This window comes from Balaenoptera physalus, assembly GCF_965194825.1.
Source record: "Balaenoptera physalus genome assembly, chromosome: 11".
NCBI lineage: Eukaryota > Metazoa > Chordata > Mammalia > Artiodactyla > Balaenopteridae > Balaenoptera > Balaenoptera physalus.
This window is the reverse complement of record NC_138896.1, coordinates 70009653-70033846: the sequence shown is the minus strand read 5'-3', so window position 1 is coordinate 70033846 and position 24194 is coordinate 70009653. Positions and strand designations below refer to the sequence as shown.

General features: G+C 55.8%; 3 protein-coding genes across 21 annotated transcripts in view; 1 reads left to right on the top strand and 2 right to left on the bottom strand.

Annotated features, from left to right (window-relative positions):
* The window catches only part of SETD2 (SET domain containing 2, histone lysine methyltransferase), a 118240-nt gene extending 112023 nt beyond the window's left edge, over positions 1-6217 (top strand). For all 3 annotated transcript variants that reach the window (XM_082411905.1, XM_082411903.1, XM_082411904.1), the window contains exons 19-21: positions 2998-3078; positions 4940-5041; positions 5391-6217. In XM_082411905.1, coding sequence (XP_082268031.1) covers positions 2998-3078; positions 4940-5041; positions 5391-5552 — 345 coding nt within the window. In that variant the 3' untranslated portion in view covers positions 5553-6217. The remainder of the gene's footprint in view (positions 1-2997; positions 3079-4939; positions 5042-5390) is intronic.
* Positions 6218-9098: 2881 nt separating this feature from the next.
* The window catches only part of NBEAL2 (neurobeachin like 2), a 34443-nt gene continuing 19347 nt past the window's right edge, over positions 9099-24194 (bottom strand). For 4 of the 17 annotated variants that reach the window (XM_082411881.1, XM_082411885.1, XM_082411884.1 and 1 more), the window contains 33 exons: positions 24016-24169; positions 23753-23911; positions 23388-23547; positions 23126-23211; positions 22446-22958; positions 21604-21782; positions 21350-21509; positions 20972-21109; positions 20289-20882; positions 19983-20140; positions 19707-19831; positions 19484-19619; positions 18845-19005; positions 18430-18746; positions 18234-18329; positions 17808-17932; positions 17583-17723; positions 17285-17415; positions 17059-17168; positions 16851-16968; positions 16646-16743; positions 16459-16575; positions 15745-15834; positions 15549-15658; positions 15227-15399; positions 14998-15092; positions 14624-14740; positions 14369-14527; positions 14144-14292; positions 13669-13804; positions 11286-13584; positions 9832-10276; positions 9099-9729 (listed from right to left, as the gene is read on the bottom strand). In XM_082411881.1, the coding sequence (XP_082268007.1) occupies positions 13483-13584; positions 13669-13804; positions 14144-14292; positions 14369-14527; positions 14624-14740; positions 14998-15092; positions 15227-15399; positions 15549-15658; positions 15745-15834; positions 16459-16575; positions 16646-16743; positions 16851-16968; positions 17059-17168; positions 17285-17415; positions 17583-17723; positions 17808-17932; positions 18234-18329; positions 18430-18746; positions 18845-19005; positions 19484-19619; positions 19707-19831; positions 19983-20140; positions 20289-20882; positions 20972-21109; positions 21350-21509; positions 21604-21782; positions 22446-22958; positions 23126-23211; positions 23388-23547; positions 23753-23911; positions 24016-24169 (5107 nt within the window). In that variant the 3' untranslated portion in view covers positions 9099-9729; positions 9832-10276; positions 11286-13482. Of the gene's footprint in view, positions 9730-9831; positions 10277-11285; positions 13585-13668; positions 13805-14143; positions 14293-14368; positions 14528-14623; positions 14741-14997; positions 15093-15226; positions 15400-15548; positions 15659-15744; positions 15835-16458; positions 16600-16645; positions 16744-16850; positions 16969-17058; positions 17169-17284; positions 17416-17582; positions 17724-17807; positions 17933-18233; positions 18330-18429; positions 18747-18844; positions 19006-19483; positions 19620-19706; positions 19832-19982; positions 20141-20288; positions 20883-20971; positions 21110-21349; positions 21510-21603; positions 21783-22445; positions 22959-23125; positions 23212-23387; positions 23548-23752; positions 23912-24015; positions 24170-24194 lie in introns of those variants that run through there. The other 13 variants (XM_082411887.1, XM_082411886.1, XM_082411883.1 and 10 more) reach the window with 11 other exon arrangements.
* On the bottom strand, positions 9410-10415 carry LOC309638727 (death domain-containing membrane protein NRADD-like; the record flags this gene model as incomplete). Its single annotated transcript, XM_082415023.1, has 4 exons — positions 9410-9627; positions 9832-9974; positions 10094-10185; positions 10389-10415. The coding sequence occupies 4 exons, from the start codon at positions 10413-10415 to the stop codon at positions 9410-9412; spliced, it is 480 nt and encodes a 159-aa protein (XP_082271149.1).

Here is a 24194-nt window from a genome sequence, read left to right as displayed (position 1 = left end):
CCAACCAACCTTGCCATGATGCACAAGTTGAAGGCTTGAGGTGTCAGTCTTTGGATTTCTTTCTAGACCATTGTCTCTATCATTAGGACCTAGTCTGACCTGGATAGCCAGGGACTTATTTGGATCTAACCTTCCTAACCAGTTTACTACTGTATTCACCTAGCTAGCATCTCAGACAGGAGAAGGATGCCTGTGGGTTATGTGTTTATTCCTTCTGCTCCAATTTTTTTTTTTTTTCGTCTTTAGGGCCTTCATTTAGATTTTAAAGCCCTTGGAGATGAAGACTGTAACATTGTAAATTCTCATTAATTCACAGGCCTTGTGTAGGGTATTACAGATAGAAAGAGAAATAAATCTGAGTACTAATCTTCATGAAGTTCAATCTAAGGAAATAACCACATCTATAAACCAAGAACACAACGGGATAATTGCTGTAGTAGAAGTATGTACAGAATGCTATGGGAACACAGTGATTAATGGTCTAAGAAAATGCACTAGTGATATGTCACAGAAAACATTTTACCTATAGCTAAGGTGAGCAAGAAAGAGGATTCTGGGCAAATAAAGCCGTTTTTGCAAAGGTATAAAGTCAGTACAAGACAGAGCCTATATAGGGAACAATAAAAATAATTTGGTTATGGTGGGAATTTGGATACATATGGGGTAGGTAGTGAGCAAGACAAAAATATGGAAAAGTAGATCAGATTTAAATTGTCTAAGATCTTGGTGTCCTACCAATGTGATTATTGTATGCTTAAAAGCCAGTGAATGCTTTTAAAGCAGCAAGACAGGCAATCAAATATGTGTCCCTTGAGTGAAACAGGCCCATTTGAAAAGGTGAGATTGGTAGCTTTGGAGATCAGATTGAAGACTATTTTAATAGTTTAGGCAAAGTGAGGAACTAAGGATGGAGATGTTGAAGATGCATGCAAAGGCATCTGAGAGGCATCATTTGGGGCTAAGCAAACAAGTGGATATGGAAGAGGCAAGGCATGGCCTGCCAGTTTCTTGAAAGTGTCATAGAGATGATTTGTTCCTGTCCTCTCACTTCCTGCACGCCCTCTCCCATGCCTCATTTGACAAACTTAAGGTGTGGTATATAGTTCCTGATCTAGAACCAAACTGAAATTATTTTGCTCTTTTTGTTACCAAAGGTGGCAGCAACTTCAAAACAGAATATACTGAGTTTTTATTATTTTCAAGGATCTTTCTTTCTTAACCTTTTAACTGGTGTGTACAGGTTCGTGTGTTGCAGAATTTAGGTTGAATCATGTGTAGTGTTTCTGATACCTCAACTTCTTCTGGACCAGGAAAGCTCCTAGAGAGAGCTCAGGGGATTGTGTGTTTTTAAAGCCCTACAACCTCACCACATCAGAGATTAAATTAGAAATGCACTGGAATTATATAGCTTTCTGAACACATACCCCATTCAGAGCGAAGCAGAACATTCCTGTTTACACAGTGCCCTCACTGAGAGCCTGGCCTCTTCTATAGGAGCCAGAGCCTTGAGATCATTGTTATACCTTAAGGGGCTTTCTGTACTCATTGCTGCTGCTACTCATTTCTGAGATCCACAAGACAGCAGCTGAGGGTGTGTTGAAATTACCTTGGCTTATTCAGGCAATTCTTGATCCCTTGCTACATGAGGTCTTATTGTGAAGCACACCTACGCTCTACTGCTAGAAAAAATAACCACAAAATATCAAAGCAAAACATTTGAAAACAGAGTTATTTGCGTTTTGTTTCCTAAAACCAGAGGTAGAATCTGTATGTTCTTTCTACCCTGCCCTCCCTTTCCTGCTCCCACAGCCACAGAAAGAAAGTAGAAAAGTAGAAAATACGCAAAGCTTTTATAACAAGTCAGGGAAAGCTGATGTATAGAAGCCCAAATGCCAGGGGAGTGCCACCTTTCTCTGGAGCCAGTCCAGAGCAGAGGGAGTTGAACAGTCCCTTCATCACCAGCACCTTCATACTGTTTCTGGAAAGAGAGGAATCAGAAGTGGGGGTAGGTTGAAATAATTTTGTGCTCTAAGCAGCTAGCAAAAAAATGAAGTACCTGTAATGCCAACTGCTTCTACATCCGTCTGAAGTGAGTTGCATTCAAAGGGGAATGCTCATAATCTTTTCCATGGAAAAGTACATTTACTAGGAAGGGGCTTGATGACTGGTGGTGAGCAAAGGTATGGGGAGATGGCCTTGATGGCAGGTGCTCTGAATGCCAGGGCTTCTGGCCCCTCACCTCTCAGCAGTGCCTAATCAGGCGGGGGGCAGGGGGACTGGCAGCCTCCCCCTTGCAGTGCTGGAAGGGAGCATTCCTAGGTTTGTCATCATCTTAGCATCTTGGGACAGAGTATCTTCTGTCTTAGGATCTACTCATCTGTTCACTGACTTGCATGACCCTCATCTCCTCCCCCGCAACACCTTGATACCTCTTTAGTCTTTCCATTCCTGAACCGAGGATACCAACCTTTAAGGAGCCTCTCTTGCATGCTGAGACTGTCTCCTACAGTCTAGGGGACTTGGATGAGGAGCATGGTATTTGGACCATGGTTGTGTGGCTAAAGCATTTTGCCTTTGTCCAGGAGTCCTAGAATGTCAGAGATAGGAGAGGTGGAGCCCGTTGAGACTGGGCCTCTCTTGACAGTGTGGGATACTGCAGCTCAGAACAGGGACCTGAGTGGTCCAAATCACACAGCACATTTCTCTGCAGAGAAGGTGACCCTGAAACAAATGTTTGGCTACATCAAGGATGTAGCTTTCACTTAGGGTAGAGAATTAGAACTTGGTTTATAGGAGCGAGGCCAATGCCAGATGACAAGATTTAAACATGAAGTGAGAGTGGTAACAGCAGCTAAGTTGACTCCAGGCCTTGTCCCTTTAAGATTCTAATACCAAGAGTCAGGCATCCCAATTGCGGGAAAGAAGGGAGGTTCTGGAAGAGCAGGGCATCACTGACCTGACCTCTCATTCCCACACTGTGGTGTTTTCCATTTCTAGACCTCAAAAAAGCCTAAGACAGCAGAAGCAGACACCTCCAGTGAGCTGGCTAAGAAAAGCAAAGAAGTATTCAGAAAAGAGGTAAGGTTTGGTGGGATGTGGATACTAAGTTCTGAAGGCTTAAACTGAGACTCTTTCTTTCTCATCCTAAGTGTGCACAGCTGTTTGTAGTACTAGGTGGCCCTGCCTTTGGGTGTTCCCTTGCTTCTGTGATTGAACTGTGTAGTTGTTATGTGATGACATATTGGTATGGTCCTTTACAGTGGGATAATAAGCACTTTCATATCCATTATATCATTTTATCCCCACAACAGCGCGTGAGGTAGGCAAGACTGGAATTGTCATTCCTCTTATGCTGGTGGAGGAGCTCTTGAGGTTCAGAGAAGGCAAGCTCTGGACAGAAGACTTGAACTCGGGCCTCTGGCTCCAAGTCCATTTCTTTTTCTGTGATATTTCATTGGTGGCTGCCTAATCCTCAAGTGACTGGGAGAAAGCAGCTCCTCTTTATGCTGCTGGAAGTGCAGTACAGCTCTCAAGACACTAACCTTTTCTGCCTCAGGGCATCCAGATTCTAAACTCCAGTCTTTGTTCACTGAAGGGGCTCATAGTCTGTCCCTTGGAGGAAGTAGACCTGTAAATAAGTAATGGCATTAAAAAAAAAAAAAAAAAAGTAATGGCAGCTGTGTGAGGAATGTGCCACGATAGGGCTTGGAGGTCTCTGTTCAGGGTGTCAGGAAGGGCTCTTGAATCAGGGGTAGGAATTAGCCAGATAGATCAGGAGGGATGTAATTCAGGCAGTAGAGTGTACAGAGGCAGAAGAAGGCGTCATCCCTTTCAGGGAATCTGTGGGCTGTAGCACCCAGTACGTGAGGGGTGTTGGAAGATGAGGCTGCACAGTATTGTGCTGCTTTGTACTGTGAGTTGCAGGGAGTATTGCAGGATTTTAAGCTGGGAATAATGAAATCCCCTATTTTATTTGGGGAAATGGATTGAAGGGAGAGAGTATGGAAGCAGGAGACCACAGAAAAATTTTGAGTAAAAGCCTTCTCTAGGGTTAAAACTTAAGTTTCTCACTGTCGCTTTGTGATTATTGGCATTTCAGCCCAGCCAACTAGCAGCTGTTTATTTAGTGCCTACCTTGTGATATAGCCTTGTTCTTTGAATGTCTGAAAACTCACTGACTTCCAGGGATGGGTAGACCCTGTTCATGGTGCTCCCTGGTGAAGTGGCTATCACTGACCTCCTCACTCCCTTTTTCCCTTGGGGTCAACTTTGTGGCTTAGCGCCACAAATACTTGCAGAAATCCTGTGCCTGGATCTCTTTTGAGAGCCACTGGGTAGGACAGACACTACAGAGATAGCTCAGGAGGACATGGGAATTTGCGTATTGAAAAGGGTCTTACCCCAGATGTTCTCCAACCAGCTGTCATATCATGTGTCCCTCTGCTTCACATTGATGTAGTATGAATCAAATGAAGTACAACACTTACAGAATCTAAGTAGCCTTCAGTAACAAAATGCCTGCATTTCCTGGAGTCACTGAGCCTCCCGGTAGCACAGAAAGGCCCTCTCTGCCCTGCCTCCAGGGGCCAGAGAATTTAGCTACAGTCTCTTTATGCCAAGAACATGAGATTTGTTAGCTGAAATCTGGGGCTGCCATGAGATTCAGCGTGGAGTCCTGCTGCTCTGTCCCTCCATCTGCAAGTGAGGCTTGCTAAGTCCATCCAAGGGAGCCCTTTCCCTCTTGAGGCTGACCCAGGATTCTTTTCTCTTATATCCCACTGGCATACTAGCATTCTTCTGTCCACACCAGCTAGCATGAGGGAGGGAAAGGGAAGGATTGGCTGGCTCTGCTTACTGCCTATTCTAAGTATTTCCTCAGTACAACTTTCTTGCCTTCTCTGGACTATTGAGCAGTGTGCTCTTCTCCCCGTACCTGCAGATGTCCCAGTTCATCGTCCAGTGCCTGAACCCTTACCGGAAACCTGACTGCAAAGTGGGAAGAATTACCACAACTGAAGATTTCAAACACCTAGCTCGCAAGGTATTCCCCCCTGCTTGTGGTCTGACAACGTTCTGGGCAAACTATGCCTTCTAAGAAGGCCCCTTTCATCATAAAAAGTGGGTTTTCCTTGACATATGCCCAGGCTGGAGACCCAGGAACAGAGGGGGAAGGTTTGGGAAGAGAGGGTACCCTACTTGATGGTAACGGTTCTCTGAGAGCTGAGCTTCCCCTTTCTGGTGATCCCAGCACCAGCCTGCCCCAACCTCCCCCTCCAGTTCACCTCCCAGTCTTTGTGAGAAGGGGCCCGAGGCAGCAGACTGGCCTTCCCCTCTCAAATCATTTCCACTCTGATTGGTGGCTGTGATCTCTCTTCCTGTGTCCTGGACAGCTGACTCACGGCGTTATGAATAAGGAGCTGAAGTACTGTAAGAACCCCGAGGACCTGGAGTGCAATGAGAATGTGAAACACAAAACCAAGGAGTACATTAAGAAGTACATGCAGAAGTTTGGGGCTCTTTACAAACCCAAAGAGGACACTGAATTAGAGTGACCTTCAGGGCCAGGGTGGGAGGACGGGCAAGCTGGTAGGAGAGACTCTGGGGAGAAGAAATCCCGTGGGCCCTCTCTCCCCACCCCACTGTCAGGGCTGTGCTACTGATGACACATCACCCTGGGGAATTCAAACCTGCAGAGTTCAACTGAAAGCCACAAAAATGAGCTCCATCTACAACAAGCGGTCCCTGGTTGTGAGCTGTTGGTAGAGGCCATCTGAGGCAAGGGTTTAGGCCCTTGAGACTTCCCTTCTGAGACCCTGGCCAGGCCTGACCCCACTCTCAAGCCTGGGTCTCCTCCTTGGCGGTGCTGTCAGCGCACAGACTCATGCGCATCCCCACCCACGACCCCTTACCCTGACGATCTGTATTATATTTTAATGTATATGTGAATATATTGAAAATAATTTGTTTTTTCCTGGTTTTTGGTTTTTGTTTTGCTTTTAAGCCTCTACGTGCTAGGATCACAGAAGACTTTGTAAGGATGGTTTAAGTTCTCCTGCAAGGTTTAATTTGTTATCATGTAAATATTCCAGAGCAGGCTGCCTTGTGGTTTCGGCCAGCCTTGTGCTATGTTGATAAGATTGATTTACTGCTTAAAATCACTTTACTTTATCCAATTTTTACTGAACTTTTTATGTAAAAAATAAAATCAATTAAAGAACTTGGCACGTGTGTTCCCTAATAGCTAGTCAAGCATGTTTGTATATAGTGTTGGCACAGAGAGAGAAAAGAGGTGGTGGCCATAGGTGTGTGAAGTCCAAAATTAATCCTTGAGATTGGAGTTTATCCCAGGTCTTCCCCACAGGTCCCACTGTGACTGAGGTAGGCATCTTACACGTGCATTCCTGAGCAAAGGAAGTGGACCTGCGACCTCTCTGGCGCTGGGCTTCTTTACTTTGGTTAATAAACCAGTCAAGAGAAAGGCACTTGTCTTTCCCTTTGTACCTTTTGGCTGGTGAAAGGGAATGAACCTCTTCCCTCCAGAGACTTGAGTTCCCAGAGCCCACAGGAATGCTCATTTGACGTTTGGGTTCCCTGACTCCCCACCATGCCTCCTGACACTGGGCTTGGATCCTAGAGGGAGTACCCCGATAAAGGGGTACAGTGCTCAGGTAATGAGAGCGGACATCTTCTGGAGGACACAGCTCAGTGGAGACACACCCCATCCTTGATGGACCAGTTGTCTGGGCAGTGAGAAGGGCCAAAGGTTTCAGGCCAGCCTGGGGCCCAGCCCATCTTTGCAGACTGGTACCATCTCTTCCTCACCGGGGTGATTTTGCTCATTGCAGCAATGCCCTTGGGGAAGAGGCTGTGGCCTGCCAGATATTGGGTGGGGTGGGCAGCAGTTGGAACAGTCACTGCCTGCTGGGCACTTAGAGCTCAGGTTGTGCTCCTTTGAGCCTCACAACCTGGAGGCACAGGAATTGGCACTGTTCGGATGAGGAGACTAAGGTTCAGAGAGGCTCAGTAACTCATCTCATATCCTTGTATTAAAGAAATTGTGAAAAGAGGAGAAAAACACCTATTTTAAAGACATATCATTAGACATGCTATTTAACAATGTAGCCAAAGTATTTTCCCATGGTACTGCAGCCTTAAACTGTTTAACTCAAGCACATTATTATATCAAATGGAGGGACCTTAATTTAACCCCCTTAACATTTTATTTTATTTATTTATTTTTAAACATTTGAAATGTTGATAGCACATTTTTATTTTTAGGCTGTGTTGGGTCTTTGTTGCTGTGCGCGGGCTTTCTCTAGTGGGGAGCAGGGACTACTCTTTGTTACAGTGCGCGGGCTTCTCACTGCGGTGGCTTCTCTTGTTGCGGAGCACGGGCTCTAGGCGTGCAAGCTCAGTAGTTGTGGCTCGCAGGCTCTAGAGCACAGGCTCAGTAGTTGTGGTGCACGGGCTTAGTTGCTCTGCGGCATGTGGGATCTTCCCGGACCAGGGCTTGAGGCTTGAACTTGTGTCCCCTGCATTGGCAGGCGTATTCTTAACCACTGCACCACCAGGGAAGTCCTCCCCTTAACATTGTAAAGAAAATGTTTCAACTAATGTGCTTGAGCACATTAAAAGAAAGTGTTTCTCTTTTGGGTAGGTCTCCCATGCAGAGGTGCAGCCATATGCACTGCTGCTGGCAACCAAGTCAAACTCATGGTTTTACCTGAGGGTCCAGGTTTCAGATTTTCCAAGGAAATCTAGGCAGCCTTTCATTAAAGGGTGGTGACCAGAGAGCTGTCAAGTTTCAGAAAGGACCTCTTTGCAGAGGAATTCTCAGTTATTTTACCTCCTCTGGAGTTTGTGAGGGGAAGATCTTGAAACACACACCCCTTGAAACCTTTAGGCTCAAATCCCCTCGGTGGTGAAGAGAGGTGAAGAGAGTTACCGGCTAATCCAGGACCTGTTCATTCCTCTCAATGCAGGATTTCACCCTCATTGCCGATATAATTCTTGATAGCCCTCTGGCCAACTCCCTGCCAAAGTAGGTGTGATGTCTCCAGTGCTTTGGCCTGTTTATAGCTGACCAAACACCAAGCCTTTCCTGCTTTCATCTCCGGATGATGGTGGCTCCAAACCTGCCCTGATTTTAAGCATAAGATTTACAGGGTTAAGCAGCCCTGGTAAACTCTGAGGCATAGGAATAGCAGCAGTCTGATGAGTTTGGTACTCACACAACAGCCAATGCAGGTCACATCTCAGCTAGGGGACAGGCTGTAACCCGGGCCCCTGGATCATGACTGGACCCAAGTCTCCTGAGTTTAGGTGACTGTGCTTCTTAAGCGCCCTGATCCTGATTGATGGATACCAGGATGGCAGCCATTGTTTCTTCCTAGGCAGGGCCTGTCTGCTGTAGCAACCGCCTCCAAAGGCACAGTAACTGACCTGTCTGCTCCTCCATTCAGGGTGGGCATATGCGAGGGGTGCAGGTGGTCTGGCTGCAGCTGCCCTGTCCTCAACACCCCCTCAGGTAGGTGGGATGACCTGCCTGTCCTTGGCTTGTGTGGAAGCATGTTTGGACCTCCCTCTTCCGAGTCTGGAGTATGGGTCTTGAAAGAACACTTTCTTCCTTTTCCTCACCTAGAGATGACCTGAGGCCCTTGGTAACTAGCTTCCCAGGACCAGTTCAGAGGCAGTTCACTTTGCCTCTGAACTGCCTCTTGCTTTCTGCCTAGGGGTGGGGCAGGCTTCTAGCCCTTGAGGCTAGTCACAGCACAAGTCAGGAAGATGGTCTCAAACCCAAGGCCTGAGAGTCTTGGTGGGAGGCTTCTGAATGTGCCAGTCTATTTATTGTTCTCCAGCTAAGGAAGCTGAAGTTCAAAAAGGTAAAATGCTTCCTAACACAGTTCAGCCAGTGAATGGCAGATGCAGGATGTGAACTACATACACTCTGCCCCCAGAGCTCACAAATCTGCAGGCACACACTGCCTGCCAACTCAGGGGCTCCTCCCACCTTCTAGGGATCCCATCCTTTTTCTGGGCCTCTGCCACATAGCTACCCAACTGTCTCACAGGCCCACGGAACCAGACAGAGCCAGGACAATAGTCCAAAGTTGCCTTTAATATGGGATACAAAAGTAGAAAAAACAGTTGAGGCTAAGTAAGGGGAGGTGGAGTGGGGATCAGGAGGGCAGGACTGCTCCTCACTATCAACCCCTCCCCGCGACATCCTGGTCCCTGTCCTGGAGGAGTGTAGGGCGAGGGGAGGTGAGTGGTGCCTGGATCTTCCCTGTCCCCCCAGAACAGCAGGCCGAGGTCACCAATGCCAGGAAGCCCGTGAAAGGGAAGGTGTATCAGCTGGGGGTGGTGGGAGCACCAGAGCAGGTTCCCTGAGAGGCTAGGCTGTGGAGCGTCACACCACGGAGCAGTCCTCAGCCAGTGGGCCCAGGGCCCGGACCACATCTTCACGGCCCAGGACAGCCAGCGCATCTGCTAGCACCCTGAGGGTGGCACCGCTGCCTTCTTGGACAGCCCAGTACCTCAGCAGGGTGTAGGCTGGCACCTGGCTCTGAGCCATGGTCTCCACTGCCTCAGCCTGGTAGCCCAGGTGGCCCGCCAGGCCCCGCCAGCCTTTGTCAGGTTCACCCGACGCCTCCAGGAGCTATTCCACTTCCTCCTGCTGCTGCCGAGGGAGATGGAGGTAAAGCCGGCAGCCAAGTTCAGGATGTGGCCCTGGGATGGGAGACATGAGGGACACGTGAGGGTTAGGCAGGCTTTGCGGTGGGGCAGAGCTAGGTAGGTCTGAAGGACTACAGTTTGGGGAAAGGGGCTCACCCTGGCTGGGGACACAGGGCTCCAGGCTGCTAGGAGAGTCCTGCAAGACACTGCTATCCCCATGCATCTGGTCCCTGTTGAAGGCCCCCAGCTCTGCAGTCCGAGCTTTGGCCAGCTGCTGTCTTTGTTTACGTGAGCACCAGCTGTGGGGAGCAGGGGGAAACTGCCAGCCTGCTCCAGCCTTCACTGAGACAGAGAGGGAGCTGGTTGGGAGCCCAGATGGGGAGGGAGGTTACCAGAGGGCAATGCCCAGACCACCTACCACTTGAAGGCCACGTAGGCAAGCAGACCGAGGACCACGGAGGCCAGGAGGGCACAGTAGACAGGAATATTGCTGCCCGAGGCCCCTGGAAGCTCAGGGGGGAATGGGGAGGAGGTACCGGGGCCAGGGCTCCCCCTGCCCCCACCCCTTCCCTGTCCCTGTCCTGCTCCCTCCGGGTCTTATCTGTGGAGGAAAGGACAGACAAGGACAGAGGCAAGGAGGCAGCAGATGTAGACTTTGCTGCTAGAAAGACTGGAAATCATAGTCCCTACTGTGTAGAGTCAAAAGTTCATACCGTGGCGTCAAAAGCTGACTGGTTCATTCCCCACCCTCATCTCCCACAGCCTCCCCTTGGCTCGCCACGCTTGGACACCTAGCCCTTCCCGGATGTACCTTCTCCGGGCTTCCAGACGTCTGCTCTTGCTGGTCTACCTTTGCCATCTGACAAACTGGCAGGAAATCTCCTACTCTGGGAAGTCTTTCCTGATCTCTCCCAGTCTCCCTTTTCTGGCTCCTGGTGCATCTCCTCTGCCTACTATGGCACTAAACTGTGTGTCCTGTCTCCCCCACCAACTCTGGACTGTGAGAGCACACTGATTCATTTTGGTCCCCGTGGGAGCCTCTGTGCACAGGAGACCTTGTAGATTTTTGCAAAATAAAACTGACCCGGAAGGCAAGTAAATGCTGCTGCTAACTTCTGCCTGCAGGCCAGTTGTCCCCACAATCCAGTGCAGGCAGGGCACAAGAAACAGGGACTCCAGAGCCTGTGACTGGACTTGTGTGTGGCCTGCAAGGCCAGGGGCCCATGGATACCTCTCATCCTACCCTCTCAGTGCCCAAAATCTGGATCAAGAAGTACTTACGGGCTTCCCTGGTGGCGCAGTGGTTGGGAATCTGCCTGCCAATGCAGGGGACACGGGTTCGAGCCCTGGTCTGGGAGGATCCCGCGTGCCGCGGAGCGGCTAGGCCCGTGAGCCACAATTGCTGAGCCTGCGCGTCTGGAGCCTGAGCTCCACAACAGGAGAGGCCGCGATAGTGAGGGACCCGCGCACCACGATGGAGAGTGGTCCCCGCTTGCCGCAACTGGAGGGGGCCCTCGCACAGAGGCGAGGACCCAACACAGCCATAAATAAATATAAATAAATAAATAATTAAAAAAAAAAAAGATAAAAAAAAAAAAAGAAGTACTTACTCACATGGACCATGCCTTCCCTGTGGCTGGAGCTGTGAAGCATGGTTCTGCCAGCTAGCAGTGCTCCCAGTGGCTGCATCTCTTAGAGAAGGGGTTGGAATGTCATGGGCAGCACTCAGAAAAAGGAGCTGGGAGACTTCTCTGAGTCCAGAAGGGGCTGTGTATAGGGACATGGGGGAAATTCCTCAAGCCTGAAGTCAGGAGTCCCTTGGGGTAGTCTGTCCCCCTTTCCTGGCTCACTTCATCCTGATTCATTCCAGGGCTGGGTACCTCCCCCCCCAATCTCCCCAGTCACCAATCTGGACCAGTTTCCTCCAGGTCAAATGGGGTGGAAGTGATATTGCTGGCTCCAGCTGGCCAAAGCTGGAGGAGACCGTATTGCAGCTCTGGATGGAAAAGGGCACACTGGAAACCACCCTGTCTCAAAGACCATGGCAAACCCCTGGTCTGAGTCCAGGGATGGCACAGGGAGACTCCTATCCCCATCTAAGCCAGAGCCAGGTGGAGACCTGCTGATAGGAGGCTTTCCAGAGTTCTCAGCAAGAGCATAGTCCCTGGAGTGACTAAGCTCCCACTCCTGCCTCTAGGGTCAGTGTCCAGCCCTCACCTCCTGCTCAGGGGCTGGACAGGAGGGTTCCTTGGTGGGTTCAGCAAAGGCAGAGGGCATGTGGGCCCAGAGGCCCCCCTGGTCCTTTCTCATCTGGGAATTTGGAAAGGACCTGGAGGCCAGAAACCTGAAGAACACTCAATCCAGGACCCATCTGTACTTACAAGGCTGATCCTGCTGGGACCTACCTCCTGAGGCCTGGGGAAGAGACCCTGGTCTGGGCAGAGGAGGGGATTTTGCCTGGAAAAGGGATAGAGATGAGACCTGGGGGAAGGTCTTCCAATTCCTCCACATCCACATCCAACCTGGTCCAACCCAGGCACTCCAAACTCACTTCCCTCCACAAGGCCAGAGGCCCATGTGTATGGCAAAGCACACAGTCGGCAAGTGGGTCTGGCACGGAGGCTGTGGTGACCCTTGCCACCTGAAGGATGTGTATGTACATTTGTGTCACTTACCACGTAAGGGGCCCTTTCTGGATCCGGGTTGGCGTGTGAGCTTGTGACTAATGCTCGCAGAGACAGCCAGGCCTTGTGTCCGACCCACCCCGAGCTGTGGGATTGGAGCCTCTACCAACTCCCACACGCACCCATCTCAAGGCCCACAGAATATGCACACACGCACACACAGCAACACCCTACACGCCCACACTACCCCGACTTCCCACAGGCAATCCAACCCAGAAGCTGGCACCACAACCGCACAGGATTTCAGGTCTGGAAGTTGGGGGCAGAGAGGCAGCCTCGGCTCCCTCCGTCCAGAAAGACCCGAAGCTCTGTCCCCAACCCGCTCCTGACCTGTGGGGGCCGACCCTCCGCGGGTCCCAGGATCTGCTCAGTCGGGCGGGACGGGGCCTCCAGGCCTTGGGCCGGCCGGGAAGACAGAGTGGAGTCCCTGGGGAAACTAGGTTCTTACCCGCCCGAGACTAAAGCGTGGACAGGAGGAGGGCTGGACACCGAGGGGGCGGGGCCGCCCACGGTCTTGCCCCGCCCGGCCCAGGAACGCACACATGCGTGGAGGTGAGCCCGAAGGGGGACTGAGCGTGCAGCTGCCGGAGAAACTGCGGCCGGAGCCCCTAGGGACAGGGGCGGTGTGGTTAGGGAGAGGACGGGTCGCCGCAGGTGCTCATGGACCAGGGGGACACTAGCCCGGGACTGTGGCCAGGGAGGGTTGAGACGCCGCGCGTGCACACATGCTTGGAGGCGGAACAGCTACAAAACTAGTCCAGGTTTATTGCTGAGATGCGAGCGGGGGGCCGCCCTTAGGATTAAGGCCACGGCCCGGCCCCTGTGCTCTGCCGGGACGGGGGCTTGGAAACCTGGGCTCCCCACCCCAGACTGTGCAAAAAGTGCGGTGCGGCTGCCGAGGCCAGCGCTGGGACTCCGGGCGGCCCCTCTGCCGGCGAGGGGCGGGACTTCCTGGGGTGACATCGCCCACCAATCCCTGAGCTGGGCAGAGGTGGGGCCCCGCCCACCCTCTGCCAGAGTGTGGGCTGGATGTCGCCCTGTCCTTGGACTCCTGGGCGGGGCCCTCCCGGGGCGAAGCCCGCTGGGGGCGGAGCTGCGCGGCGGGGCGGGGCAGGGCAGGCTGTCAGCGCGCCTCTCCAGGGTTGTACTCTGTCTCCCCAGAGGACACCTGGGAGATGCGCCGGGAAGACCGCCACAGCTTCCGCGCAAACTGGCTGCTGCGCACCTGGTAGGAGCAGGAGCAGGCTGGGGTCAGCCAGGACCGTCGCTTCCCCACCCCGTTCGAGGCCCTCCCTGCCCTCATCCTCACCTCAGAGGGCTGCCCTGCGCCCACCACGATAAGCTTGCCGTCTTCCAGGCCCACGAGCACGTGGCTGCGCTCCTTGGTCACAGCCACGCTGCGGATGGGCACCTTCATGGGCAGAGGAGGCGCGGCCGGCAGCAGTCTGGAAGGAGGGAGGGAGGGGATATATACGAACTCGCAACTACAAGGAAGCTTTGATCCAGCAGATAGGTGTCTCTCCATTCTCCCATCTACCTCCCAGTCCTTTGAAGGATGACTCGATTAAAATCCTGACACAGAAAGGGACCTCCCACAAGTGTGTGGCTAAGGGAGGCCCAGGGCAAGATCTCCCCACTGGGGGATGGGAGGACAGGTGACAGGCCTTGAAGAATGTGTCCACAGACATGTAAACGGGATGTGGGTCCACGGGGGCACCTCCTAGTGTCCTCTGCCAATGACCACCACCCTGAGGGATCACAAACCCATAAACAGTGGGGCTCACTTGTTCAAATGGAGGATGTGCAGGGCACACTGGGCTGTGCCCATCAGAACAAAGTCCTCCGTCACCGCGAGGGCTGTGGGCTGCTCTACCAAGGGCAGTGAAGCCCGCAACCTCCCATTCACCGAGTACAGGTGCAAGGAGTAGGTGACCTGGAGGAAGCAGGAGGTGTCAGCAAGGACAGAATCCCAACCACCCCTATCTTGGCTGGGCGCCCCTTTCCCGTACCTGGGCCCCCAGACGCTCCCGCGCTGAGCTCTGCACCAGGATCTGGCCCTCAGACCCCAGTGCCAGGTGGGACACAGGTCCAGGCAACGTGGCTCCTGGGGGCCTTAGTGCGGCCACAAACTGGCCACGGCGTACAGTGTGGATGATCACAGTTCCATCCTGCAGGAAGGCAGCTTAGGGTGCTAGGCAGGGGTGTGTGAGCTCCAGGGGCAGTGCCCAGCAAACAGCCTCCCCTGGACACAGGCATACACACACCTCGGATCCAGACACCGCCATGTCAAGTTCAGTGCTGATGGCCACACAGCTCACTGCAGCCTCATGCCCGTATAGGACCTGCACAGGCTTTGATGCCAGCCCCACCGAGAGACCACCCTGTGGGGAACAACAGAGCTGGCTCAGGACTGGGGCCTCCCACTACCTTGGCCCCTGAGTGAGTGAGAAGGCTAAAGCTCAGAAAAGTGAAGGTCTTGTCCAAAGCCAGAGAGCTGGAGGGCTGTGGAGCCCCAGACTTGCTCATAGTAGCAGAGGGAAGGAGAAGAGAGCAGAGCAGGACTGGAGAGGCCCACTGAGGGGCAGATGGACTGCAGATCCGGACTATGGGGGCCCCGGAGGGCTGCCACCCAGCATACCTGCTGCAGGAGCCGCCACACCATGCATGTGGTGTCCCGGGAGCCTGAGATGAGGTAGATGCCACAGGTGTCCAGTGCAAGGCAGGTTACTACATCTGAATGGAGAGGGAAGGGAAGGGGAGGGGAGGGGAGGAGAGGGTACCAGCAAAACAGAGTGGTTACCCCCTCCCTGGCCAGCCTTGGAACCCTACTCCCACCTGCACACCCCTAGCTCCAAGACTGCACATACCGAGGTGGCAGCTGAACTGGTTCAACAGCTTGCCCCGGGGTAGTGCAGTCACTCGCAGGCTGCCATCCCAATGGCCACCACTGAACACCAGCTTTCCATCTGGGGCTGCTGCCAGGGCTTGCCCACTCACGCCACCGCCTGGCACCCAAGGGCCACTCAGCAATCGCTGCATCCTGACCCAGTGAGGAGGACCACAGATGAGGCCAGGCCCTCAGAAATCTTGGCCAGAGCCTGCAGCTGGCCCACATTCTGTTTGGGTGGGGAGGTGACTTGGGGTGCAGGGTATTTAAAGCCCACCCCTGCCCACAGCCCTCTGTCTTACTTGGGGTTGCCCACAGTGGGGTCTTTGCTGAAGCTGAAGTAATTGCTTATGTTACGGTCATAGGGCAACCAGCTGTGGGTGCCCAGCAGCCCACTGGCACTCACGGTCACCTGCAGGCAAGAGGGGACAGAGGTGGGTTTGGGGCAGAGTCAGAAAGGGGTTGGAGCTGAGGTGGGGCCCGGCCCAGTGCACTTACCAACAGGTCTGCAGAGCCCTGGGTGATGAAGGAGTGGGGCTGCCGGTGGGGAACCAGGGCCAGCACTAGGGGCACGCCATCACTGATGACCTGCAGGGGGCGGAGCAAGGCTAGCTGTGCCTAAGCAGCCAGCTAGGGCCCTCACTACACTACCTGCTCCCTGGAACACGACTCAGTCCCTGGCCCTCAGCCCCCAGGGGTCACAGGCTAGGCATCATACAGACAGAGGTCCCTCAGAGAAATAGGCATCAGAGACCAGTGTGCCTTCAGGGCATCTCAGAAAGTGAGTGAGAAACCAGATGGACAAGGAAGATCCTTCCAGGGTGTCAAGCTTGGTTTCAACTTTGGTCATCCCAACCCATTACTCCACGGCTCTGAGCCTGCTAGCAGGAGGAGAGAAGAGCCTAAACACGTCAGACTTGGGGGCATTCTGGGATGCAGACAGGAAAGTGAGGTAGAGTATCTAAGGCCGGACTCCCTCCTTCTGGTCTCCCTAAGGATGGTCAGGTGAGTCAACACCTTGTCCTGACTCTTCCTCACGAAGAAGGCATCCCACCTGCACTCCCATCTCCTCTGATGTTTACCTCTTTTTCTAAGATGTCTTAGTATCAGTGACCTTGATTTAGGTTTTCCATCTGCCCCAAGAGGTTGGTAAGGACAGTGGGATTAAACGAATTTCACAAAGTAGGAAGTCGAGACCCTGCCTCCTCTCACCTCTGCAAAGAAGGCCTTGAGCTGGTCCAGGTGCTGGAAGATGCTAGGTGAGTTAGTGTCCAGACGTGCAAGGCGTTGGGCTGCTTCCTCAGCTGAAAGCCGAGCCGGATGTGGCTCCTGTGGGCAAGTGGCCGGTCAGGACTGTGGCCAGGGCATCCCTGACCACTGTCTTCCAAGCTGGCCTTACCTTCAGCAGCTGACAGGGAGTCTGCCCGAAGTTGCTGATAATGCCCTCCAGAGCCTTCCGTTCCCGCTCATCTGCTACTTGGTCCAGGTCCACGGCCCCTGAGCATCAGACAGGAAGGGCAGGGCAGTCAGGACTCCCTCTGTGCCCACCGCATTCATCCCTCCTCTGTGCCCCGGCTCCCACTTGAGTCCAGGACACTGCTCACCCTCATAGGTGCAATAATAGAAGACATTGAGGGCCTCCTCTGCAGCTGGCCCTCGCTGCTTGTAGCCAAAGATGAGGTCGATCCACTCGTGCAGGTGGGTGGACACATATTCTGACTCCTGGGGGCGGGGAGGAGGCAGTCAGTCCAGGAACGGCTGAGCCCCCCCACCAACCCTGGCTGCCCGCCTGTCTGCGTGTGCTCATCTCACCAGAGCCCGGCGGTGCTGTTGGATGAAGTCCTCAGGAGAGCTGGCCCAGGGGGGCAGCACCACGTCACCTACCTTCTCGTTGGTCAGCTGCAGGCAGCCCAGGTCAAAGCCTGGCACAGAAGACTGAGTCAGCTGTCTCTCTGTGCCATCTTCACCTGCTCCCTGGCCACCCGCCCCAACCTGTGCTCTCCATCCCCACACCTCCCGCCCCCACGCCAGCTCCTACCGTTCTGGTTCTCCAGGAAATCAGGGAAGTAGAAGAACTCTGGGATGAGCTCCTTCACATCGGCTGGGCTCTCCAGGCGGGCCTGCCAGGCTGCTGCCACTGAGTGGAACTGCCGGTCAGAGCAGTCAAAGCTGGGGAGGGGCACGGGCCAAAGTGAGGTGGAGAGAAGGGAGACAGCGGGGGAGAAGGTGTGGCCACAGGAAAGCAGGGAGCCAGAGGGTCCAGGATGCCTGGAAGACCCGCCTCTTCCCTTCATCCACCCTGCCCTGCCCTGCCCCATCTGCCTGCCCCTCCGCACCGGCCACTCTGCAGCTGGACGTGCAGGGAGGTGAAGGGTTCCACACGGATGAGGTAGTGCATCACGCCTGCTGCGTTGGAATAGTGGGTGCCATAGTGGAATTTGTCAATGGTGCCCGCTGGGTCCTCGAAGCTCTCATACCTAGAGCCACAGTTGGGGGGATTCAGCAGAAGCCCTCCTCTTGTCCATCCCAACCCCCGAGCCCAGCCTTGCACAGGCACTCACTTCTCTCTCACAAGCTGGGCATGCTTGGGATTCACCACACCGATGGGCTTGGACAGGTCCCGGAAGACGACTGGGTTGCTGAGGTCCAATGTTGGGGACACATAGTCCTGTAGGACCCAGGGGAACTGGCCGCCCACCCGGGCAGGAGCTGCATGAGGGTCCTGATGGCCTACCTGCCCTGCCCGCACCCTCACCCTCAAGAAGACGCGCGGAGCCCACAGGTGGGGACGCACCACGTGGAGGCGCTGCAGGGGAGCAGGAGGGACTGTCTGGGACAGGATTCCCTTCAGGGAGAACAGAGGCCAGGCCTCAGGCAGCACCCGCCCAGGACCAAGCTCAGGGCTCGGCCCACCATCAGTACCCACACTTGGGTGAACCAGGGCTGGCAGACCAGAGGAGTGGGGGAGGTGGGGAGCAGGCCCTCACCACAGGATACTGAGACAAGTCATTGTAGGTCCGCCCCGCTATGGTGTTGAGCTGCATCAGGTACTCGAAGTTGGAGATCTCACGCTGTACCCATTTCTGAGGGGCAGGGGCAAGAGGTGAGCCAGCTGGGCTGCCAGCCCTCTTCCCAACCACAGGGCCCTGACCTCACCCGATCCTCACACTCCAGGGCTCTCACCTGGGTAAGGCCTGAGGCGCGCAGCATCTCCTGGGGGGAGCGGCTACTCAGGTAGCCTTGGGTAGGGGGTCGCAGGCGCAGGAGCCACGAGTACACCTGGTTCCGTACCTGGGTGTGGGGCGGGATGGGGCAGGGTTGGGGCCTGGGGGCCTGGCACGGAGATGAGGCCGTGGCCCCACCCACCTTGCAGGGGAAGTTGAGGAAGTAGTTGGCCTGATCAATGAAGAAGAGCTCAAGCGCCGAACGGCGCAGGTTGAAACGCCGCAGGTGGACCTCGCGGAGCTGGGCCAGTGGGCGCCGGAAGTCATGGCCAATGCCTGTGGGGACGGACAGCGAGTGCAGGAGTCACTCGCCCTGGCCCCACCGGACCCCAGCCAGCCCTGCTGTCCCTCCGACCCGTTCCATCAGAACACACCCTCCTCGGTTTCCACACGCTCAGCGCTGCCGTCGTAGAAATACACGTGCTGTGTGGTGACCTCCAGCAGCCCTGGGACCACAGCCACCACTGTGACCAGCTGGCACTCAGCTGACAGCACCAGCTTCTCGTGCTGCTCATCCAGTTCTGCGGCCTCCAACCTGGGGGCCAGCACCCACTTTAGGCACCAGACTCTGGGATCCCCTTTCTGACAAGCCCAAGGACCACACTCTCAGAGTGTCACCAAGTCATGAGGTACACAGCTCATGACTCCCAGAGGAGGAGGAGGAGCTGCCCAGGGTCCAGACTGACCGCAGTCCCCGCCCCGAAACCTGGGCCTCTGAATGTCTTGCCAGGACACCAACCCCCGTCCCCAGCTTCCCTCACTCAGCCCCTGCCTGCTCCCATGGGCCCCCATCCTAGTCTGGTTTGTGTTTCTCAGTCCTGCTCTGGGGTGCCGAGCCATGAAAGAGCAACTGTCCATCCTGTTATAGCTCTGCCCAATACCCCCACCTGATTTTGGACCATCCCTTTCAGCAGGAGGGGAAACAGACTCCGGAGTCAATCCCACTGCCGGCCAGCACACACTGGAGCAGACCCGTTGCCCCCATCAAGCAGCTCTTTCCCAGCCCCACTCACGCGGTCTCCAGCGCAGCCAGCTCATCCTCACCCAGCTGGTCTTCCTGCAGCTCCTCGGGTAGGCTGCTGACTTTGGCCTCTTTGGTCACTGCTAGAGGCAGTGAGGCCTCCTCTGTGGGTGTCAGGGGGGCCTCACCTGCAATAGGCCCAAGGGTGCTCAGCCAGAGATAGACAAGACAGGGCACACGAGGTTGGGTGGAGCCAGCTCAGCACACCCTCTCACCCAGGTTGTCGCGTAGGGCACTGGCTTCCAGGTGAGGGTTGAAGTGATGGTTGGGCACCAGCTTCAGACGCATGCGCGAGTATGTCTCGGCACTGGAGAGCTTCCACCGGGGGGTGGGCGGGTCCCTACAGATATGTCCCCAGTGATGGTCATGGGCAGGCGGGCAGAAGGCTGTAGACCTCTGGCTTCCTCCCAGGCTTCACCCCCAAAGGCACCCTCCTGGCTCCTCCCTCCCAAGCCCCACCCCACCCGGACTCCACCCCGAGCCCCGCCCACCTCAGGGCCCAGGCCCCACAGGGGCTAGAGAGCTGACGCCACAGCGCTCCCCAGTGCAGCAGGGCGGTTGAGTGCTGCGCTGCCTGCTGCTTCAGGGCCGCTGTGTACCGCAGCCCCTCCAAGCGCGCCCGCCGCTGTGCAGGTTCCAGCACCAGCTCCTGAGGAGTCGGGGGTGGGTAGGTGGAGGAATGGGTGAGTCCCGCTGGCTGCTTCATGTGCTGTCCCTGTTTCTCCACTCCATCCCATCAGCCGCCCTCTGGGCCCACGTGTGGAGCAGCTCCCCGCCCCCTGCCTCGGGTCGCACACCTGGAAGGCCCGACGACCGCGTGCCCGCTCCCGCTGGCGCCGCTGCCCACTGCTCATGAGCATGTCGTAGCAGGCATTCCAGAAGCCTGACATGAGGTCGTGGCTCTTAGCGTAGGTGTCCATTTCGAACTGCGACATGGTGGGCTGCACCTGGAAGATGGGACAGGGAGAGGAGACCGGTGCTCGACGTGGGTCCCCAGCTCCCACTTCTCTGCCCGTGCCCCCAGCTCCAGGCACCTGCTTGTCGATGAAGTGACGCCATTCGGGGGTGGCACAAAAGGCCTGGAAGTCCTCGAAGAAGGTGGGGCTGCCGTTGGTGGGAGGCAGGGAAGGCAGCCCCCACTGCAGCCCCAGTGGCCCATAGGCACGGTTCAGCAGTGTGCGCACCAGCGGTACCAGCCATGAGCAGCGCTCTGCAGCAGCAGCTGCAGATGGGGGCTCCCCGTCCCCGGTGGGGGTCTCTGAGGGTGGGGTGTTCAGCGCCCGCGCCAGCACCGCCTCCAGCTTGGAGAGCACATAGCAAGCCTCCTCCCGGCGCATGGGCACTGCAGTCTGCAGCAGTGCGTGCAGCTTCACATAGGCCTGGGCGTGCAGCTGTGGACCGAAGGGGTGGTGTCACCAGCTACTCCCGGAGTTCCCTATACCCACCACACACCCTCCCCTCACACCCACCCTGTGCTCACCTGTGGGTCCTCCAGCAGAATGTAGCCAAGCACAAGGCGCAGGCCGATCTGTGCCATCTCTCGGAGATCTGCTGTGCCATTGGCCAGGTGCAGCCAGGCCCCCAGGCGATCAAGCAGGCTGCACACACCTTCAAAGAGCTGCCACACACCATATATTCCAGGCGGCCATCACCAGAGGAGGCCAAAAGCCCATGGGGCAAGAGCAAGGTAAGGTTTGGGCTGGAGGCCAGGGAGGGTGTGTACATACAGATAAACCTACGCTCACAGATACCGGAGCTGATGCACCCATGACGGCACACGTGTACGCATCCACCTCCCAGACCAGATGCCCTCAGGTGCGTGAGAACATTGAGCACGTGCCCCTCTGAGCTGTCATACCTTCTCACTCCACAGCTCCTGGTTACCGTGGCCCTCGGCACACAGGAAGTCCTGCAGCAGGCGCAGCAGCCAAAGCGCCTGCTGGGTGAGGCTGGCTAGGACCCCAAGGGGGGCCTCTTTGATGTCGGTCAGGGCTGACTCCAGCATCATCTCCAGGAGGCTGGAGGGGGGCGAGGGACCCAGGTGTCTACCTGACCGCCTTCTTGGCCCCAGGTTTCCCCGAGGCTCTTCCCCCTCCTGAGTCACCCCCTCACCTGCGCTTGATGCAGTCTGGTGGGCGCACAAGTGTGGCCGAGGCCCCCAGCTGGGTGAGCACGGAGAAGACCTGGCCGCGCTCCCGCCAGGCAGCCTCGTCACTGCCATCCACTCCCCGCCAAGTCACCGAGAACAGCACATTGGTGAGCAGGTTACAAAGCTCCTCCTCACAGGTTTGCTGTGGACACAGTGGGTGTGTGGGGTGCAGGCTGTGGAGGGAGGCAATCACTGCCCCACTACCATCCCTGTTCAGCACGTCCACCCACCCACTAGTAGGGACAGCAGGAAGCCAAGCCTTTGACCAACAGCCGAGCCAGGCTGGTGCTAAAGGCCTAAACAGATGGTGTGGGCCTCAGCCACTGCCCGAGTTCCAGGGAGGATCCTGGGATTCCAGGACTCCTAAGGGGAGATGAGGCAGTTCACACGGTTACCTCACAGTCCTCACAGGCCTCAAGGACTGTCCCAGAATTCTCTGGAAGAATGCCATAGAATAAGCAGACGCCCATCCCCAGATCCAGAAGCATAAGGCAGGACCCTTAGAGCAATGCTGCCCATGGGCCCTGTGAAGTCCCTGCCTCACAGGCTCTCGAGGGCCTTCTGAAGCCTGGTTAGTGCCCCCAACTCTGTCTCAGCATGACTTGCCCTGTTCCAGAATACCCCCCACCCCCCAGGGAACACACCGCAGATAAAAGCTACGAGGCGGCAGCGCCAGACCCGAACGGCAGTTGTAGCCCTGATGTCAAACAGGGCAACACCTTTGGAAAAGCTACGCTGCCTGCCCTGTGTCCCAGAGGTGCCCTCCCTTGGTGCCGTACAGTGGTAGACGGTGGGCCCGCCTCACCTGAGGGTTGCTTGTATTAGAGGTGTCATCCCCACTGATGGTGGGCTCTGGCAGGCTGCCATCCTCCAGCACATTGGAGAGACTGGAGCTGTGGCGGCCCTGGGCAATAGGGAAGGACCGGGGCCCATCCAGCGGGGAAGGTGTGCCAGGCTGGCTGGCTGGAGTGAGAGTCCCACTGCCACTGCCACCGCCAGCAGTATTGCCTGAACTCACACTGGCCCGTTCCATGCCCAGCTCAAAGGGTGCAGAGAATGGGGAAAGAGCCTGGTAAAAGGCGTCAGGGTCAGGGCAGGGGACCTCTGCGGGCAGGAAGACGTCCGAAGGCTCAGGTGACTCAGTGGGTGGCTTGTGTAAGGCTGGCTCCGGGGAGGTGGGTGGCTCGGGGGTAAACGGCAGGGGACTGCCAGCTGTGACGGCTTCCAGGACAAACAGCCGGGTCAGCACATCCTGCCAGCCGGCCTGTTGGGCCAGCAGCCGCACTACGTCTGGCTGTCCGTAGATGAGGTGGAAGAGCTGCCGGGCCAGGGCACAGCAAGTGAGGGACTCATCCGACAGCCTGCCCCAGCCCCTCCTCCTGGGGCCTTTGCATGGGAGGCCTCCAGAGACCCCTTGTCACAGGCAAAGTCCTCAGGGTAGAAGCCCCCCCCCAACCCCCAACAAAGCTTTCACTTCCCACTCACCTGACGACAGATGTCTAAGCGGATGCTGAGGTCAGCCTGGAGGGACAGCTGCACCACAGCCAATAGATCTGAGAGGTTCAGGCAATCTGGGAAAATGGCCAGAAAAGGCCTGAGGGACTGACCCCAGAGGGAGACTGTGCTCCTCTGCTGGCTCAGCCTTGGTCCCTTGGTACCAACACCTTCCCTATCCCCACCTGCCCTGGTTCCTGGATCCACATCACCCCTCTACCTGGCCTGCCTCTTGGCCCCAACCAGGTTGTACCTGCCCCCAGGAACAGCTTGAAGAGGCCCTGGCAGAGCTGGGGGGAAACGGCCCCCTCTGGCAGGCAGGCAACGAGACCCTGGAGGCCACACTCTCGTAGCCGGAGCCGCTGGCGGCTGCGCTCAGGTAAGCGCTCATTCTGCTGCAGTCTGCGCAGGATCTGTGTAGGGGTCGTAGAGGGTAGGGGTCATCATCATGGGGAAAGAGTTACTGTAGGAGGGTGAGTCACCACGCAGGTGTGTGGCTCCAAGAGAGGCCTGCAAAGGCAGCTTCAACCACCAGCCTAAGGCCTTCTACACCTCTCTGGACTCAGGCGGGGGCCCCCGTGAATTAGGATGCCAGGGTCAGGAGTGAGCTGAGTGTACCTTGCAGACTCTGTCGGGCAGCAAGGGCATGGGCCTTGGCCGCACCAGCAGTGCCAGCAGCACCTCAAGGTTCCCTGGCTCCAGCAGGAAGACAGCCAAAGACTCCTGTGCTGGGGAGCCCTGCAGCAGTGCCAGCAGCAGGTCCAGCGCACCCAGCACCTGGGGATACAAAGTCTCACACTGAGCCGGCCACCCCCCAACCCTGAACGTGGTCCACACTCCACCCCTCCCCCTAGCCTCACCCTCGCCAACCTCCAGCCTACCTGGCCATCATCACCCGCAGCCGCCAGAAAGTTCAGCACCACCTGCAGGTCATCAGTGGAAGAGCTCCGCACCAGAAACTCCCGCGCCAGGCCCAGGAGTGAAGTCTGCACTGTGCGCAGGTCATCAGCCACTAGGGGGCGCTCCCGCTGTAGGCTGGGCAGGTCCCAGCAGAAACATG